Below are 20,030 nucleotides of genomic sequence, written 5' to 3'. Positions count from 1 at the left end.
AAAAAATATATATTCTTATATATATATACAAAAATATGACACGAAATGATACAAAATTAAAGTACACGAAATACAAAAATATACGATATAAACTACATAACTTGAATAATTTGCCAGGTCTAATTATAGTCATTTCAATTACATAAGAGTTATATGAAGCATTTTGCAAAGTTTTTTAATTATTATATTGAATTGAACACTCTCTCAAGTTATTCAATTATTATAATAATTTTATATTAAATTTTACCATTTTTATAATGCCTTAATGTAGTGGGCACATTGACTAGTCTATATACATATATATCAGTGTGTGTTCATTTACTTGTATTTCTCATTGTCATTGTAGATATGTATAGAAATGTGGCTAGTTTCATATTTTGAGCTTCTTAAATCGAATATGTATTCTTTCTAGTCTTCGAGTTTCGCATTATCTCGTATATTGATTATGTGTACACTGTGAATTGACCTTTTATTATGTTATAAGTTGATATGTATAAAGTTGATAAATAGTTGTCTGTAATAATATAATTAGATAGTTAGATATTAGTCAAAAAGGATATTGTATGTTCACAATATCCTTATTTTTGCATGAAAAACCCAAGAATTTATGCTTTTTGTTTGGAAATATGAAATTATTACATAAGATGAGTTTGTTTTAATGCTGAAGCTCATCCTTTATCCAATTAGAAGACTCTACGAGGAAATGATACATTTTGTGACAAGTTTGATTGCAGTGTTGCATATGTGTTTTGTTTATTCTGCTGAGTCTGGCATCAAATATTGATATCATCTGTTGGGAGTGCTTTGGAGCAACTTTGTATAGTCTGATTATATTTTCTTTTCCACTTGGCAGTATGATGCCTGTCTCCTCGGAGCCTGATTTGATATATAGATGTAATATGGCGGCAAACATTTTTTTACAAGATTCTATTGTAATGTTGCTTGAACGACTGAAGATCTCTTTGCATTTTTATACATGCTTTAATTAGTATAATATTAAACTCTTTCATAAATCTCTGGTATGAGAAACAAATGGTCTCCATCACGGATGATACCTAAATCATCTATCTCTGCATTCTCTGAATTTACAACTTTTCTTATATTATACCCTCCAAACTTCTGGCCTGCAGTTGAAAGGGTGCAAGATATTAAATCAAACTAATGGATTTCTATCTGCAGTTTCAGGTTTATTGTATTAATGCTCGAAGAAAAGCTTACCTGCAATTTGAAATAGCTCTTCTATGGAATCAGGTAGGATTATTAACTTCCCAGGCTTCTTTGGTAGTGCATCCTTCTTTAGAAACTTCATGTGAATGGTGACTCTCCTATTAAATTTAACAACTTCAGCATCAGTGGCATGGCTCGAACTAGTTGAGCCAAATGATATAGAATTTTTAACATATGGTTTGAGATAACTGATTGGCCCATTTGATGTTGGTTTAAATCTGTCACCCTGGGTAATTTCTGATGTATCTGTAAGAACATCTACCTTGTGTTCATCTGTTAAGCTTTTAATTTCATAATTTTGTACAAGGTCGTCAATAGATTTGCTTCCTTCCTGTTCTGCTAGAGCTGGTGTCCACTCTTTGGCATCTGGCTTATTCTTACTAAATTTACCTTCCAAAAACGTCCTTGTACTGCCAAGCTTCCCCTTGCAAAAAGCAACATGTAGAGCTGTCTGGTCATCTTCTGTTGACTTCACATCCATCCTGTATGTACGGAAAGTGCTCGAACATCCTGTTTGTTCCTTCTGTTCAATTTCTGAATTCTTTGAATCTTGAGGCATTGGGTCTTCATTAGAAACATCTTTTGTGTCATAAGAGTGATTTTCTCCTTCTGATTGACCATCTAGCCCCTGACTGAAGTCTGATCTCAGACGATTGTGCTGTTTATAACCACTTCTTTCAATTCCTCCCATTTCCTATTGTTCCGAAATGGAAAAATCAATATGATCAGAAAAGAGCATAGCTACATAGCCATCCTTGTAAAGTTTTATATTTAGTTCTTACCTGATAAAAATTGTTCATAATTATTTGCCCTACTTGAGCATTTGCCTGTATAATGCCCATTACAGCAGGTCCACTCAGTCTAAGTATTTGCGAAATTTCAGTAGTTCGGGCGGTGAATGGTTGTGGCCTGTGGCACAAAACCCCTAGTTCTCCGAACACATCCCCCGGAATTGCCTTGCGGAGGACCTGCAGGTATGTTGGGAATATATATTACGATCAATTGCTAAATTCTCTATAAATATTAAATGTACTTATCGGAGATTACGTACTTGATCATGACCGTTACTTTTTCTAATCAATTCCTGCCATGACAATTTCACCATGTCAGCAACAGATTAAATGATTTAAAGATACTAAGCATGATGTGTAAGAAGCTCACTAACCACTGCTCCTGATACTATAATGTACAAATCTGTTGGAGCCTCATTTTGTAGAATCACAGCTTCCTTTGGTGGGAAATACTCGGCTTCTATTTCAGTAGCCTTTTAGTCAAAGAGTACCTCGTGTTAGAACCTCGCTGTAGCAATATACCAATTATGCATTGAAAGAACCTCATTTTATTGGGTACTACGAAAAAAAGGAATAGGTTAGACAGAAAAGTAATACCAGTTGAAATAAGTAGTCAGCAGAAACTCCTTGAAAAAGCGGGGCATTCTGAATAATTGGAAAAAAGAGATGATGTGCGATGCTTAAGCGTATTGCTTTTGGCAGACTATTCATGGTCTCTTGCTGTTTTAATCCCTCTGTTCTGAATTTGAGACAGATGTGTGACAAAATTTGATTCTTAATAGTAGCTGGTAATTGGTTCCGTTTTGCAAATTCTGAAGCAGCTCTGATGGTATCCCTCTGCAGCACCAAGCACAAGTATTGCACAAATTAATTTGTTTGAACAAGAAAAAGAACTTTGTATGTGTAACTCTTAGAATTCTACATGCTGGTAGATTTTTAAAATTTTATCTACAGTCTTAAAGTACTTGCCCCATACCTGACAAAAAAAGGTATTTGACCTATTAAAAAATGACAGGGACATTCCAAAACAGTGATGTGTGTGTTTACTGCTATGGCAACAGGGTTCAAATTTCTGTCTACAATTTCTAGGGAACTAAAGTTGATATAAAAATGTTGATTTGTCCCCAGTTATAATATCATTTGTTAAGAAATGACTCTGGTTTTTGAAAGTATTGTAGTGTATATCGGCATCGATATATATTTAATAGAAACTTTTCATTGTTTTGGGACTTCACTTGTTCTTATATCTTTTATCTACTTGGTAAATAAAGCAAATTAATTTTTTATGCAGATTAAGAAATTATTCTTTGCAAAGAGAAGATAGAGGTGTATAAGGGCATACAAAATCTCTAGTGCAGCTGGTCCAGTGAACAACAAGATTTGTCATGTTCCCAATGAGGTACGATGTCAATCCCAGATTGAATAGCATGTAGAAGATATCAAACAGCATCTCTCTTGTGTTCTCAGCATGCAAGTCACCATAGCCTGTTGTAGTTAGTGTTACTATCGACCAATAAATGGAGATAACATATCGTTCCCATAGGTTTTCTTCCTTGAACTTTTGGTTGACCGAACCAATCCATGTTCTTTCTGGATTGGGGTATCTATCGGCAATCAAGTAGTTAAAGCATCCAGCACAGTGAACTGCAAATAAAGTCACCTGCCATTCAGAAATTAAAGAAATTAAATCATGCATATTTAACATCTTTTGTGACCCAGGTCTATCCCTTCAAAGGAATTAGTTGAATCTTTTAGTGCTTACTGAGATGAGCTTTGTGCATCGAATCCAGAAATAGTTGAATCTGATGTCCTTTTCAAGTCTGAAGGAAAGCAAACCTGTTTGGTATAAATTTTGGTTTGGCCAATAAAATTTATAAAACGTTATGTAGGAAACCAACATAGTTTAAATAAAATAATTGACCTCGCAAACAGGCAACTGACTCGCCTTAGACGCCATAGTCTGAGCATGTTCAGAACTTTGAAGCTCAGAACACTTCTATGATCTGTTAGCAGGAGACTTAGAGGCTGTAATGGGGCAGTTGAGCAGACATCAAAGATAAACCAGGTAGATATGTACCTGTATACAGGTCAGTATTATTAAGAGTTAGTGGTCACCTTAAAATTAAGGCATCTTAGCAAGATTTGACGGTATAATCAAATGCTGCACATCTACCTGATGGATATTTTCTTGGGTTCATAGACTAGAAGATAAGACTGGCTATCAACATATGCCACAAAGAAGGTGAGAATGATATCAATAGCAAAGAAAGCATTGACAATGTTGTCAAAAATAAAAAGTGGGTTCTGCTTGTAAGTCAGAAATGCAAATTCAAATGGGCAGAGCCAAGCTGAATATATGACTAGGATAACTAAAAACATCTCCCAGGCCCTGAAACGAAGAAGATAAGATGAGTAACATGGAATATATGTGTTATACATTACCTTGCTGAAAGACAGGATCATGGTTATCACCTGTAAAGAGGACTGAATGGGGAAATTATATACTTTGGAAGTCTGGTTGCTTGGTTGATACTGGATCCAAGAGATGGGAGAAGATCCTTAGAGAAGACACCTCCATGAGAACCTATATCCCTTTGGAACTCGTCAAGACAGAACTTTTGTAAAAAGGTTTTGGTGCTGGAAAATGACATTTTGTGCTGAACTAGTTTGTTACTACTATTTTATGAGTGGTAAGGCAAGTATCTCAGAGAACCTGATTTATATAGGAGAAATCCGGAGTATGTCACAAGTATAGATGGCTCATTCCCGTACTTTTCCTTTCTTATGATTTTATCTTTAAAATATGCTTTGGACATTTCTGGAAAGTTTATGCCACTAGTCCATCATTAAGGTTTGAAAAGAGAGTGGAAAGTTTTGAAACAGGATTCTTTAGTAAGGTATATATGGACTAAACAAAAACTAGACTGGACAATGTAAGATGAACTGGTAGTCGATGTGGCAAAATACAGGGAACTAGCTATCTTTAGTGCTAATATGCAAAGGCAAGCTCCAAGAGTGAGAATGAAATATGGTTCTTCTTTGGGTGCTGATGGTGGTAGCTCCATCATCCTTACTTGTGGAGTTGTGTAACAGATTTTGAGTAAAATTATTTGGTGTTATCATTTCAAAAATCTAATATTAGACCAGGCAACTGTTGTATTAAGATTAGGAGGCTTGTCAGAGTTCTGTTTCGTGCCACGTGGACCAATAAGAGTTTGCCGAAAGTTAGCATTATTTAGAGGTTTCTCTTAAGTATAAAAAACTACCTGTTTAAAATATCTATCTTTACTAATGAGATTGATGGTTTATTGTACTTAATTCTTAACCATATGTATGAAATGGATTCCTGTCTTATATCTTAAGGTCCCTCCCTCCATTCTGTTCTTCCCCTCCTCTCCAGGGCATGCGATTCTTACCTCATCCTTTCATCATAAGCAGATTTGATATGACCGACTATTTTCTGATTGCTTAACTGATGTGGTAGATGATCCTAATATGACTGTTACCCGTTTCCCCTACTATAGAGTCTACTTGTATAATGTCTCAGTAAAAATGATATGTCATTTGCTAAATTGAAGTTCTGTGACATAAATGATTACAGGTGGAAAAGATTTGCAACCTGCCTGAACAATGTTCTATTTCGCTTTGTAAGAATGTGAGGGTAGACCCAGAATATGACCCATTGGCATCTTCAAGAGTTTATCCATACAAGTCTATAGTGCATGGTGGGGACAGGTATTTTTACAATGTGAAGAATAACATATTTTGGAAATGAGGTGGAATAATAATGTGCACACGTACTATATTGAATAGGCTCTACTGCAAGCCTGCATGATTCACTATATAAATATACAACATTAACTAAATACATAATAGATACAATTTGCGATGCAAAAGTATACATAAATGCTTATATACTGATACTGAAGTATGTAATAATGCACTGGTCTGTATAGATTGTGGAGGCATATATGCATGTAAAAATATCAATGAAAAAATCCATATTATCAAGGTAGAAATTTAATTATATAGCACGAGCATTACATGTGAAAATATTATGTGGGGTTTAACCCCTAATCTCTCTCACAAACTTCCACACACGGGAAGGTTTTGCAGTTGGTTGGTTCATCTAATAATCTCCGTAGCTAAGATTTCCTACACTTTAGATTTATGTCCTACATATTGGATCTCCTATGAGCACTGAGCGCCCAGTCGTTCTGCATGGTGTCGCATTATATTTTACATATGGTTTCAAATTATAATTCAGAAATCATACAATAAGATAGAGACAGGCATGAGAGGGGAAGTCCTACACTTCAAAAGGGGGTTTAATACAACAAGGATACTCAGCAATATGTATTAAACATTTGTGCTGCAACCACAAAGAAAAGAAATCTAATAAAGTGGTCTTAAAGTACTAATCTTCATTTTTCATGTGTGGTTTGATTGACTTTAATAAAACAATCACGAAAGTCTTATACAGTTTGTTTTTCAGATGATTAAGTAATCCAACTTCTACAAGTCGGAAGCTATATATTATAAAATTAATATTGCAATAGGCAGCCAAGAAACATGTAACAAAATGTTTACTACTACTGATCTTATGTATAATGTGCTATTACATATTGATCATAGTTCAGCTTTTTGCTTTTACATTCGTGTGTCTTTCTGCTGGACCTCGGCATTTTCTTTAAATATATGTCAAGCATATGCATAGATGAAGAATGACAGGATAGATGTTATATCACTGTTGTTATTGTTATTGTTACTGTTATTGTTATCATTATTATTACGATTGTGATTATGGTTATGATTAATTATATGATTTTTAATATATTATATTGCTAAGTTATCTACACCATCCAAACAAATAAGTTATTTAAAGAGCAGCCACAGTATCCAACTAGTTTGTAATCTTAATTTCCTTTCATCAAAGGAATACATAATATTCTCGTGAGTTGGTGCAACTCACTGTTAATTAGCAGCCCGAAATGTGCCACGACTAGTGTTTGAGTCAAACATGAGGAAGGCACAGATCATAGATAACTAATTAAAGACTGAAGTATAGAGACTATAATGTGTCTGTTATTGAATTATCCTTACCTGTTTACATACACACATGCACACATACATACCATATATATAGGCTCACATTCAAAAAGAATCATGTTTGTGCAAGCCAAGTAAACAGTAAAAGTGTTTTAAGTAAATCATATTTGAAAATTCAGTATTTTTTTTTTTATTTATTACTACCAAAATTTCAGGTTTATTTTTTTTTAATAATTGTTATTGTAAATTGAATTAAGAAGTTTGTAGACTAGCGTGACCCTGTGTGTGTGTTGTCTTGATGGTAAAGGGATGGTCAGGGCGATGTGGGGATGCAGTGGTCCGGATCTTTGGTGGTCCTCCATTGAAAGTTACACTAGTTTTAGAAACCTTGTGGGTGTGTGTACAACTTATGGCCAAGTTCAGACCTCCGGTGCAGTTAATGGAAGAATGTATACCTAGTTGTTTAATTAATGGTCACACTTCCAGCTACATATACAATATCTTCTATTTGGATTTTGGGTTTGCTTTAGAGTTTTGTAATATGATACCTTCAGAGAATCTATCTTAACTTGATAGGAATTTGTTGCCCAAGTTTGGTACTAACAGAAATTCTGGAGTGGTGCTTTTAGTGTCTAACTAAAACGCAGACTTGTTTCAGATCACACATTTTGGAAAATTAAGAAAGATTTAAAACCTACAACTTTATTCGAAGAAGAAACTAGTTGTGTAAGATTATACATAACTGTGATGAACAAGTAGGTATGTTACAACTTACAAAGTAGTTGCTGGTTTGCATTTGGAGCTGTGTTTGATAACACTAGTGAAAACATGGTTAACTCATAGATGTGCTTGTTATTGTTACCGTTTATACAACACTATGTACAATTTTAATTGCATTGTTTTCGCTATTTTGATTTGGTGACCACTTCCGAAAACAACATACTTCTGTAAATAACATATATAATAATACACCACACAGTGCAATGATCAAGGAAACAAATCGGGGATAAAAACTAGCAATGAACTGACACCGAATCCCTTAATCTTGAGATCCTATTTGAAGTTTCAAATTAGTAACTAATAGCCGTACTTTTACTAATACAATTTGCTTATTTCTGACTCTTGATCATTGAATCTGCTAGATAGATTGAATTGAGACAGAGGGCACATGCTTGGAAGGCTAATATAGTACTAGTTGGGTGACCCCTAATGGAAGGGGCATTTCTATTTGGTTACTTGGGGTTGTGGCCTCACTGGCCTGCTTTGCAGAGCCCACTGAGTAGATGCTTTTAAGCTTTCATATAAGAGTGGGTCATGTATGTATGTATGTATATTTGCAAGAATCTGGCCAATCCCATTTCATATATTTTGCCTCTCACTCTCTCATAGCTGGAGTCTACTCAAACATGTACTACAACTCAACATATTTTACTCTGTCTCTCAGGTCCATGATTTCCATGTTAATGAAATGAGACAAGGGAAATTTAGTTGGCATTATTGAGAACGTGGGAAGTGACAAAATCTAGGACCAACGTACCATTACAGTCACATACATACAAAATGATGAGCAGGCCTGACTTTGTTAGCCCATATCTAAAGTAGGATCTCACCATCTTCGGGAACATGTTATATTTTCCGTGACTCAATTTTTATGAAATTTGCAGCGAAGTAATGTCTCAGAAGGCTCTCAGGGGTGTCAACGGAGAATTAACTGTATCGTGACATGACAATCTTGTTTGTTTTATTTTGAATTTGTAAGAATGTCAATAAGATATGCTAAATGACAGTGTGTGAGGTGACGTGGTGTCAACTTATTTTGTTAATTTATGTATTGGTTAATTAATGACTACCAATATGTATATGAAAAGGATATAAGAGGATGGTTGTAATTTAAACAAAGCGGCTCGAACTCGACTTGGTTAGAACTCGTTATCAAACCCAAATTTAAACATATTTTTCGGACGAAGTTTTTCGAGCTCGCCTCAAGTTCGACTTCATAAACTCTCTTCTTCCAGCAAGACCATGTGAAGTACGTTTAGTAGAATCATCTAAAAAGGTGACAATTATCGGAAGAGTAATGCCAGACGTAGTATTAAGAGAGTAGTAAAATCTAAGAGTACTAATCAATTTTTGAAGATCTACGTACCGGTGGAAAAACTTTTTGGAGAAATTTGTACTAAATCTTTTGGAAAATAGTTTTTTTGATGTACGTTGTCAAATTCATAATGTCGTACTAATTTCCATCATCTCGATTTTCTTTGACATTCTTGCATCAGTTGTGTTGGCAACTAATCTTCGCTCATGATCGTCCATTTCATTCCCATCTCTTTCAAATCTTCGTCTTTAAACGGAGCATTACACTCCATAACCAATCTTTTTCAGACATCACTAAGCTTATACATGTACCCACACATTTATTATTCTCATTTTCGGTAGATATATATAAATTGTGGCCAGGAGGGTTAGAAGGAACTTGCTAACTTACCCACAAGAATGATATTTGATGGTTGGAGGAGCTTTGGATGTTATTCTTGTTTGTTATCATCCTTTGTCAAGTATCTTCTCCTCTTGTTTTGTTATAGGCTACCATATGTATGTTGTGTATCAAATTTACACTTTTTTTTGCGAATTTCACAAAGAGAAATTTATTCTGCATCAGACGCACCTAATAAATATGAGAAGACATTTTAAATGGTCCACAGAACTAGAGCCGTTCGCGAACCAAGCTGTTCGCGAACAAGCTCGAGCTCGGCTCGTTAAAGTCTCGGTTCGGTTCGGCTCGGCTCGTTAAGGGTTCGAGTTCGAGCTCGAACACAAAAATGTGTTCGTTAACAAAACGAGCTCGAGCCGAGCTTTTGGCATGTTCAGCTCGAGCTCGGCTCGGTTCGGCTCGAGCTCGGCTCGGTTCGGCTCGAGCTCGGCTAGGATCGGCTCAAAAAAATTAAAAAAAATTATTTTTTATATATTTAATTATTATGAATTTTATTCAGATTTTTTATAAATATTTTTTCAATTATTGAATTATACGAATGTCAAACTATATTTTGAAAAAAATTAGATATTGAAATAAATTTTTTAATTTGATATTTTAATAATTAATAAGTGATTTAACTATTACTTGTAACTAGTATTTATTTCCTGATTGGTGTTTCGATTTTTTAAATATTTATGAATGATCCAACCGTACGGATGTTAATATCTATATATTTTAGTGACATAATAAAAATTTTAGAAAAAAATAAATTTATTTTGTTTGTTATTTTGACATTCAACCAATTGTTTGAACACTACTTGTAACTAGTGTTTAGTCTCATATTAATGTTTCAATTTTTTATTAAATCTTTATGAATGATCCAACCGTACGGATGTTAATATCTATATATTTTAGTGACATGATAAAAATTTTAGAAAAAAAAATAAATTTATTTTGTTTGTTATTTTGACAATCAACCAATTGTTTGAACACTACTTGTAACTAGTGTTTAGTCTCGTATTAATGTTTCAATTTTTTAAAAAATATTTATGAATGATCCAACCGTACGGATGTTAGGATCTATATATTTTAGTGACATGACAAAATTTTTAGAAAAAAATAAATGTATTTGGTTTGTTATTTTAACATTCAACCGGTGTTTTGACATGTACTTGTAACTAGTGTTTAGTCTCGTATTAATGTTTTGATTTTTTTTAAAATATTTATAGATTATTCAACCGTACAGATGTTAATATCTATATATTTTAGTGTCATGATAAAAATTTTAGAAAAAAATAAATTTATTTTGTTTGTTATTTTGACAATCAACCAATTATTTGAACAGTACTTGTAACTAGTGTTTAGTCTCATATTAATGTTTCAATTTTTTTAAAAATATTTATGAATGATTCAACAATACGGATGTTAATATATATATATATTTCAGTGATATGAAATTGTTTTTAGAAAAAATAAATATATTTGATTTGTTATTTTAACAGTCAACCGGTGTTTTGACATATACATGTAACTAGTGTTTAGTCTCGTATTCATTTTTTGATATTTTTAAAAATATTTAAAGATGATCCAACCGTATAGATGTTAAAATCTATATATTTTAGTGATATGACAAAAAATTAGAAAAAAATAAATGAATTTGATTTGTTATTTTAACAGTCAACCTGTACTTGTAACTAGTGTTTAGTATCTTATTAATGTTTCGATTTTTTTAAAAATATTTATGAATGATCCAACCGTATAGATGTTAAAATCAATATATTTTAGTGATATGACAAAATTTTTAGAAAAAAATAAAAGTATTTGGTTCGTTATTTTAACAGTCAACCAGTGTTTTGACCAGATTTTTTTAATTTAGTTCGGCTCGGCTCGGCTCGTTCTAATGGAGAAAGCTCGTGTTCGGCTCGTGTTTGGGCTCGGTTCGACTCGACTCGATTTTGTTCGATAAAAGCTCGTGTTCGGCTCGTTCGTTAACGAGCTCGAGCTCGAACCTGGGTTTTTGTTCGTTAAGAAAGCTCGGCTCGGCTCGTCAGAAAAAAATGAAAGCTCGACTCGATTCGATCAAAACTCGTTCGGCTCGATTTGTGAACAACTCTACACCGAACTATTTAGTGGGAGGCAAAGTCACTTATCCTTGCACTTGGTGACTGATATGACTTGGTCACTTTGGTCAGAAATTAGCTCACTACGAATTTAGCATATGTACGTGGCTCTTGATTAGAGGTTACAGCTCACACTAGCAAAATGTGGTTGAGAGCTAGTTTAACTCACATGTGATAAATAATTTGAGTAAGTTGCATCTTTCTGACCAGGAGTATATCAATTATATACTTTGTATACCTCAAGTTCATATCCAACATTTTGTATACTAGAATATATTTTTCTTTCAGAATAAAATTTTAAATAAATTATAGTTTATCATTAAATTATTTTCATTTACATAACTTAAAAATTTAAGAGTTAGCTTTTTCTAAATTACAAATATTTTTATTTTTTGGTAATTATAAACAAAAATAATTGCAGTATAAAATAAAATTAATTCAAAAGAATTAATAAATTTGCACGTGTAAGTTACTTTATTTAAAAAATAATTTTCTCTAGATCAAATACACCTGCATTTCACAAGACCCAACCAATGATTTTCTTAAAATAAATTTATGCATACAAATTAATTGATTATAATTTTAGTTTCTTAAATTTCTTAAAATTTAACTTTTTAATTTTAATAATAAATTATAATTTATTGTGAACATTTTAAACACTAATAATGTTAATTTTTTTAACTGATTACACTTTATGCATTGACACTATATGCATGGATCTGGTAACCTTACAATATCTAATTTACTCTAAAGGATATAGAAGCACTGCGTCCGTATATGTACACGTGATATATGTATCTAATGTTTAGGGGTTGCACAAAAATCATTATGGTTTACGTCCCCGATTTTATATATCATTATTTTAATTTATTTTTTGAAACATATATATCATTATTAAGAAAGAACCTTGTAATATATATTGAGTTTTAGATAATTTTTTATATTTTATTATAGAATTTTAAAAAATTCTAAAATTAATCATCAGAGTATTTAAACATAAAATTTAGAGTCAAATTTGTTTCCATTATTATTTTGAACGGTTTTATATTTTTCTTAAAAAATAATCAAAATGATTTTAATGAAATTAATTATATATAACCTTTACAAAATATTAACACTTAAAGTTTGTGAAAGAAAATTAATTTTAAATTTAATTATATATATAGTTATTTTAACCTATTTTTTCACTATGATTAATTTTTAAAAACTTGTTAAAAAGTACTAGTATAGCTTCATATTTAACTTGATGTATATATGTATCTGCTCACGAATATGCTGTATTTTCAAATTTGAAAAAGAAATAAATTCAATAAATAAATTTGAATTCTCACTAAGGTTTATTATACATTCGTTGCATGAGAGGATTATTTTCTCTATCAATTATGATAAATCATAATTCATTTTATAAATAAATAATTATTTTAATCTTAGGGTTAGATAAAATTAAAAAATAGTATTAGGTTATGATTAACCCAAACACAAAAATATCTATCACTCTCTCCGTATTTATTAGGAAGTCAAATATGTGTCCCATAATTTTGAAACAACCACAAACACAAAAAAGTGCGTCACAAACACACAAACACAAAAAAGTGCGGAAAGACCTACAATCATTCATGCGTTCAAAATTTATTATACATTAATACAACCTAGATTAAGTTCAAACTTGATGAAAATTTGCACTAATGGACACATATAATTGTAACCCATCCTAACTTGTTTGATTTGAGTTATGAATTTTTTTTAAAATAAGTAATTTATTTATAACTTGAAATGAATAGTCGAACTTACACGATAAGTATATAAATATATAAATAAGTGTTTGAATAATTTTATTTATAAATCGGGATATTTTTTATTTAAATAAATTAAAATAAATAGTTTTTAAATATAATTATCTTAATTCGTGAATTTTATATTAGATTAATACATGAAAATATATATTTTGAAACAAAAGGTAATGAAAAAGCAAAAAATTAAAATAAGTTTTAGAAAAAAATACGTTGTTAATAACATTTAACTTATCAACTATAAATTTAATTTATAAGTTGGATCGATAAATAAACATTAAATAAACTTGTTACGGGCTTATAAGTGGCCAGAAATCGATCTTCTATGAGGTTGATAGCTCTAATTTTTGAGAAATTAATGGGCTGTTTACTTCATTAGTTTTCTAGAAAACTTTTCTTAGAAAATATAAAAATTTGAAAATGTATTCAACTTACATATTTTCTAAAATGAAAACTAGAAAAATAGAAAACACAGTTTTCTAAATTATAACTAGGAATGGAAAAACTCAGTTTTCTAATCTAAGAAAACAGAAAACACCCACTTTATAATCTAATATCCACGTTCTAACCCTAATATACACAAATTCACTACATTTTTATTACCTTTTTATATAAGATATGCATAATATATTATTATATTGCTTTTGTTATGGAAATACATGAATATTATTAATAGTAATACAATTAATATTATTAATATTAATACACTTGTTTTAAAATAAAGACAAAACAAACTCACATGAGATTTAAAAGTTTTATATTAATAAAGTAATCACAAATAAATTGTTAATATAATAATACATAAAAGTTGATATATAATACAAATATTGAAAACTATATAAATATAATTAAATAATTTAAAAACAAGTTTTCAAAATATAATTTTGTTGACAATAACATTATTTATAATTATTCATTGATTACATAAAAAATTATATATTTCAAATTAAAAAGTTTTATATATTTTCTACTTTTTTACTTAAGTTAATTTGGAACATGTTTTCTCATTTTTCAATAATTTTCTTAGAAATAGAAAAGTGAGAAAATTTTAGAAAATTGAAGAACAAAAAACTTGAAAATTGGAGAACAGGGCATTATGCCAGACAGATAACAAGTGCAAAGTGAGTGAAGGGAAAAGCTTTGCCTCCATTTTATTCACAATTTGTTTGCGTCTAATAATCCTTCTGTCTGTTACATTACCTGATAAACCCTAGCCTCTTCTTCATGTCCATCACCTCATTATGTTGCACAAGAAACTTGTTCTTTCCCTCTCTCTACTCGAATTATCCACCTATCATAGTTACACGCTCATATATTGTACATGCACACACTCTAAATCAATCAAATTTATCATATTGCTCTCGTCTCGATCCTTCCGTGGTGCTAGAGTTGATTGATCGTGATTAGTGGTGCCCGACGGTGATGATGATAGATGTATTCCTCGACTCCTACTTGTCAATCTAGTTGAGCTGTGAAAATTTATTCAACTCGATAGAAATGTATTTCTATGTCTTTCACCATTGTAAATTTAGGAAGGTACTTTAAAATTCTGCAAAAATACTTTAAAATCCTGCAAAATTCACTGGATTGAAATCCGGATTTTAAATTTTAATTTTACTTATTTGAGGTCACAGTTTCAATTCAAGCAAACGCTCAAATTTAAAAACGAAATCATGACGGTGAATTATTATTATAAACTCTGAGGAAGATTACTTTTAGACTGATAAGAACACTGGGTTGACAAAAAATAAAATCTATAGTCTCCTTATGTCCGAATAATTTTGTTATTAAATAATTTAAAATCTTGGCTAATCAATTTAACCAATACTGTAAAATCTACGCTGGGAAGAAGAAACAATCTGTATAAACTCTTTTGTCCGACTAGTTGTGTTCTTAACCAATTGATTGAAGATGCGAGCATTTCCGCTAATCAATTACATTGTTTCCCACTAGAACCAAAAGTTAATTTATATTGTCAGGGTTCCTATAATTATACCATAGATCAGTACATGCATGCACTACCTAGTAACGTAACGTTGACACGTGGCGTGTATATATTGTAGCCAATTTATGTCCCAAACAATTTAATCATGCTTCACAAAATCACACACATGCGATTTCGGTTTTGAAAATATATGATGTATATAGATTGGAAATGATATACAAAGATAATATTTGTAAAGTAGTGTTAAGTATCCAAATATCTTTCCAAAATAATTTATCAAATAATATGACTGACACATGGCTGATTTTGATTAGTGGGCCATATAAATGTACGTTATGTCTTATATTATTATTAGGAAAGTTGCCAAATATTCATATGACACATCAGATTTGCGGAATTTTTCGGTGTAAAAATTTGGGATTTTTAGCATTTTCCATATTTGTACATGCATTACATGTTCGTTATTGGTGTCTTAAAATCGGAAATCAGACTTAATCACACATGTTAGTGTATTAATCAGGTAGTAATTAAAAAAATTAACCAGGACATTAATAGAAATTTATTTAACTAAAATTTTATATATAATTATCATGTGTGATTATTTTATTTTTTATTTATATATAATTATCATATATTTATACAATATAATTTAAAGACAAAAATGTACTTAATTACATAATTAGGGGAGTTATATTAGTATATAACATATTTTTAATGACAAAACGATAAATATTTAATCAATTTCTGCAATTACAAAAATAGCTCTAATGTAATAATATGAAAAATCATTTATTTACTCACATGACTTAGTTGAGTATGTAATCTCTTCTATATATAATAAAAAATATGGACATAATATTGGTGAGACTTTTAATTACCAGTGAAATTTAACCGTATGTTTAAAAAATACTGTTAATTGGAATTGAACCTGAATTTAACTGTATGTTTAAAAAATACTGTTAATTGGAATTGAAACTGCACACTCCAATAACATTATTGCCAATATATCTTTGGTATTAGTAACCATACACTTAATATGCAACTGTCGCGTTAGAGTTATGATATAACCTTTTTAATAATATTTTTTTATATCTGCTAATTAAGTTACCTACATATTTAAAAAAAAATTAAGTTACTACTAAAATAAAAATACTAATCGATATTTTACATATAAAATAATTATGTTACGGTCTCATACTTTTTAAAATAAATGTTATATTAAAATTTACGATATTATATATAATAAATGTTTAATAAAATTGAATGATCATGTATACAATTATAAGAAAAAAAATTAAATTTAAAATATTTAATGATCATGTATACACATATACGAAAAACAAAATATATATTACGTATTTGTTCAATATTGATACAATATTTTTATTAAGTGCTCTTCGATTAAAATCATAAATATAAGACAACAATTATTAGTATGTATATGATATAAGATTATATATAATTATTCAAATAAAAATATGTTAGGTCTCAAAATATCGTAGAAGGAGGGGTTGAATACGATAATCACTAAATTAAAAAATTCTTTCGAATCTTTTACGGATATAAAATTTAGTGCTCGGTTAGTGGTTCCGTGTTTTTGAGAGGAATAGTGTTTGGAACAATAAAACAAGGAACACAAGATATTCGGGGAAATATATATATATATATATATATATATATATATATATATATATATGCGTATATAAATCCGCGAGGGGTGTTACTACACTCCGGTAAATAAATTAACCGGCTACAATCTAAGAACAACAAAGTTCCTAACTTCTACAAAGATCAACAAATTAAATCCTATACAATGTTCTAGCTTTTGTTTGTACTAGGATTTAATTACCGGGTAACGATTATAATGCCTCTATGAATATACACGAGGTAAATCGGGTATTATAACGTTACTCCGGTGAGAAGTTAAACGGGCATATAATTTTCCTGAGCTTCTCTGTATTTTCTTTGCTGCTTGTTTTTCACCAGCTCTCTTTTTGGAGAAGAAGATGAACATCACAAGTGAATTTTTCTGCTTCTGTTGTGTAGACTTATATCCAATAAATGTGTGGTTGAGGAGAGAGTTTGTAACTGGCGACCACAGGGAGATGGACACATAGTTTTTATTTACAAAAACTTAAAACAAAAGCTTAACCTGCGACTCAGGAGGGGTTTCCTTTTATTCCACCAACTTGCGACTAAGTAATCACCAACTTGCGACTTATACAAGTACAGAACTTGTACTCATTTTCTTTTACTAATCTAACTTGCGACCATGATGGTTGCTTTTTGTTTATTTCATTTTTCTTTTGGTTTCTTTTTTCTTTTTTCTTTTTCCTTTTTCCTTTTTTTGTTTTCTTTTTGTTTTTCTTTCATTTGGTTTTCTTTTTATATTTTCTTTTTCTTTTTCATTTATTTTTCTTTTCTTTTCTTTTTCTTTTTTTTTGTTTTCCTTTTTCTTTTTATTTAAGTTTAAATTGTAACTAAATTAATTTACAAAATAAACTTAAATTTAACTTATATAAATAAACTAATTTAGATTTATAAAATAAACTTATTTAAAGTTTATAAAATAAATTATTTTAAGTTTATTAAATAAATTATATTAAAGTCCATTAAATAAATTTATTTAATTTAACAATTAAACTTTGAGCTTCGCCAATCCCTCGAGCCGCTTAGCTGTATACCTGCGCACCTCTTATCATACTTTAACAGATAAACGTTCAATCCAAGTACGTTCCTCAACTTAACAATTCTTCTAAAAATAATACCCAGATTCCTTTCACGAGCTGTTGACGCGTAGTGCAACTGGCCTAGTTCACAGACAACTAACCCCGATTCAGGTCTTCGTATTATAGCCTTGATTAAATTGTTAAGCTTGCAACAACTTTATTGCTTCGGACACTGACTGTCAATAAAAAACTGTACTTTCACTGGAATCCTTTCTGTTGCTTTAGACAACGTCTTCATTGCTACTACAATCTTGAATACTTCATTCACTGTTCTTCACCGACGCTTGAACATATAAATGAACTCCTGTCAGTGAGTATAAATTCAAGACTGCAGTTGTCTTCCTTAACCTCTATCTATACCCTATCTTCAATTCTTCAGATTCCTATACTTCATACACTGTCTATCTTCAACCAATGCCAATACACATAAATCTTCTTGTAACACTTATACACTGAATCTTCAACATTTTTGAAATCCTGAAAGTCTTTAACCTTTATTCTTCACTGAGGGATGATCATATTAATGAACTTCTTTAAGTGACCTGTAAACAGACTTTAAGCCTTCTTCTAATCTTCTGATTCTTTGTATTTGCCTTGTCTTCATTTCTTCCGATTTCTTGTGTAGACGTAGTATTATTAACCCGTCTTGTTCTAGTGTTGTTCTCGTGTTGAGTTATCACATAACTGTTCATACAGCTACACAGTCTTACCAACAATCTCCCCCTATTTGATTGTTAAACCTAACAAAAAAATTAAATAAAGAGGATAACTTAACTAACAACTTGAAAAAGTAAAGTAACATGACTTGTAAATAATGCTACTGATTTTCTGGATCAAATACTGCATTTCCAGATTTCTTGAGTAACTGAAATGAAAGATGCTTGTTCCTCTAGCACTGAACTGCTCTTCAAGTAGTTTCACCTTCATTTCCTTGGTTCTTCAAATCTCTTCCAGATAATACTTCTCAGTCTTGAAGTAATCATCATCAGCTTCTTTTGTACAACCATATTTTCTGTTGAGAAGCGCATATCTCTCTTGCTTCTCCCCCTATGAGAATCAACTGCTTAAAGGAGATCACCTTCATTTACCACCTCTCCCGTATAATAGGTCCACAGATAAAAACCAATGGTACTCCCCTTTTGGAAAACAACTTCTCCCTTTATGAAGAATAGTGATGAACCAAACCACTTCTTCTGATTACTAGGAAATCATCTTATGTTTACCACCTCTCCCGTACAATAGGAACGGTAGTTACAAACAACACTAGTGTGGTGTAATGTACATGTGCTTTACCTTTTTCCTCCTCCCTGCTATTTCTCCCCCTTAGTTGAGGAATCCTCCAAACTATTATATAAGCTTTTATCTCCCCTTTAGAGAAGGAATGTATGTTATTATCTGAAGGAGTTCTCATATTTTTCTTGGTTGGAAAAGAAATAACAAGTCATAGTCTGATCAAACCATGTCCCTTTAAATGCTGCAAGAATGACTTCATTGTTGATCATCATGTTCACCGATCTTTCCAATTCATTATATCTCCCAACTGTGAGATCACCAATTGTTACCAATTGTTAGCTCCTAATTTGTTAGGTCTCGAAGTATTCTAATCCAATATGTAAATGTTGGGCCCTTAAGATTTAGGTTCCAATCATAAACAGATTCGAGACACGAAGTATCAAGAACCAGTATTTAGGGATATGGAATGGGATATGGTGTTTCTCTTTCTTCCTCACTGTGAGTGTGTGATTCTATTTCGTGTACCTCACATGTTTTTTACTTTTCTCTCCACTCGTGTTTACACTCATTCTCACAAGTGTATCACTCCTCTCATAGCTCCAAAATCCAGCTGTACCTGCAAAGAAAATCACCTTAGCCATCCTTAAGGAGGTCACCGGTGGCGCAATGGGAG

The 20,030-nt window shown here is 31.2% G+C and overlaps 1 protein-coding gene and 1 long non-coding RNA gene across 3 annotated transcripts; one reads left to right on the top strand and one right to left on the bottom strand.

Moving 5' to 3' along the window:
* Positions 1-604: 604 nt before the first annotated feature.
* Positions 605-5,090, bottom strand: LOC141674999 (potassium channel KAT3-like). 2 transcript variants are annotated; one of them, XM_074481705.1, is made up of 12 exons: positions 4,491-5,090; positions 4,192-4,407; positions 3,940-4,095; positions 3,781-3,838; positions 3,361-3,678; positions 2,616-2,855; positions 2,393-2,491; positions 2,279-2,311; positions 2,010-2,195; positions 1,490-1,921; positions 1,219-1,325; positions 989-1,124 (listed from the first exon to the last, which is right to left on the bottom strand). In XM_074481705.1, exons 1-11 carry the CDS (start codon positions 4,667-4,669, stop codon positions 1,248-1,250), a joined length of 1,995 nt encoding a protein of 664 aa, XP_074337806.1. In that variant the 5' UTR covers positions 4,670-5,090; the 3' UTR covers positions 989-1,124; positions 1,219-1,247. The 2 variants fall into 2 exon arrangements, with proteins under 2 accessions (XP_074337805.1, XP_074337806.1); XM_074481704.1 differs by having other exon boundaries at positions 605-1,124; positions 1,219-1,921.
* Positions 3,290-8,967, top strand: LOC141675000 (uncharacterized). Its single transcript, XR_012555849.1, has 3 exons — positions 3,290-3,417; positions 5,620-5,753; positions 8,512-8,967. It is a non-coding gene; the product is annotated as an uncharacterized LOC141675000 (long non-coding RNA).
* The last annotated feature ends 11,063 nt before the right edge of the window (positions 8,968-20,030 follow it).

The sequence above is a fragment of the Apium graveolens genome, chromosome 7 (genome assembly GCF_009905375.1).
Source record: "Apium graveolens cultivar Ventura chromosome 7, ASM990537v1, whole genome shotgun sequence".
Taxonomy (NCBI): Eukaryota; Viridiplantae; Streptophyta; class Magnoliopsida; order Apiales; family Apiaceae; genus Apium; species Apium graveolens.
This window is presented reverse-complemented; position numbering and strand designations above follow the sequence as displayed.

What these genes read in the sequence shown, in the direction of transcription:
- LOC141674999 (XM_074481704.1), bottom strand. Translation starts at nt 4,669, where the DNA reads ATGTCATTTTCCAGCACCAAAACCTTTTTACAAAAGTTCTGTCTTGAC. An exon ending in GATGCACAAAGCTCATCTCA is followed by an intron (nt 3,679 to 3,780) that starts GTAAGCACTAAA and finishes TCTGAATGGCAG; the next exon opens with GTGACTTTATTTGCAGTTCA. An exon ending in TTATAGTATCAGGAGCAGTG is followed by an intron (nt 2,312 to 2,392) that starts GTTAGTGAGCTT and finishes TTGTCATGGCAG; the next exon opens with GAATTGATTAGAAAAAGTAA.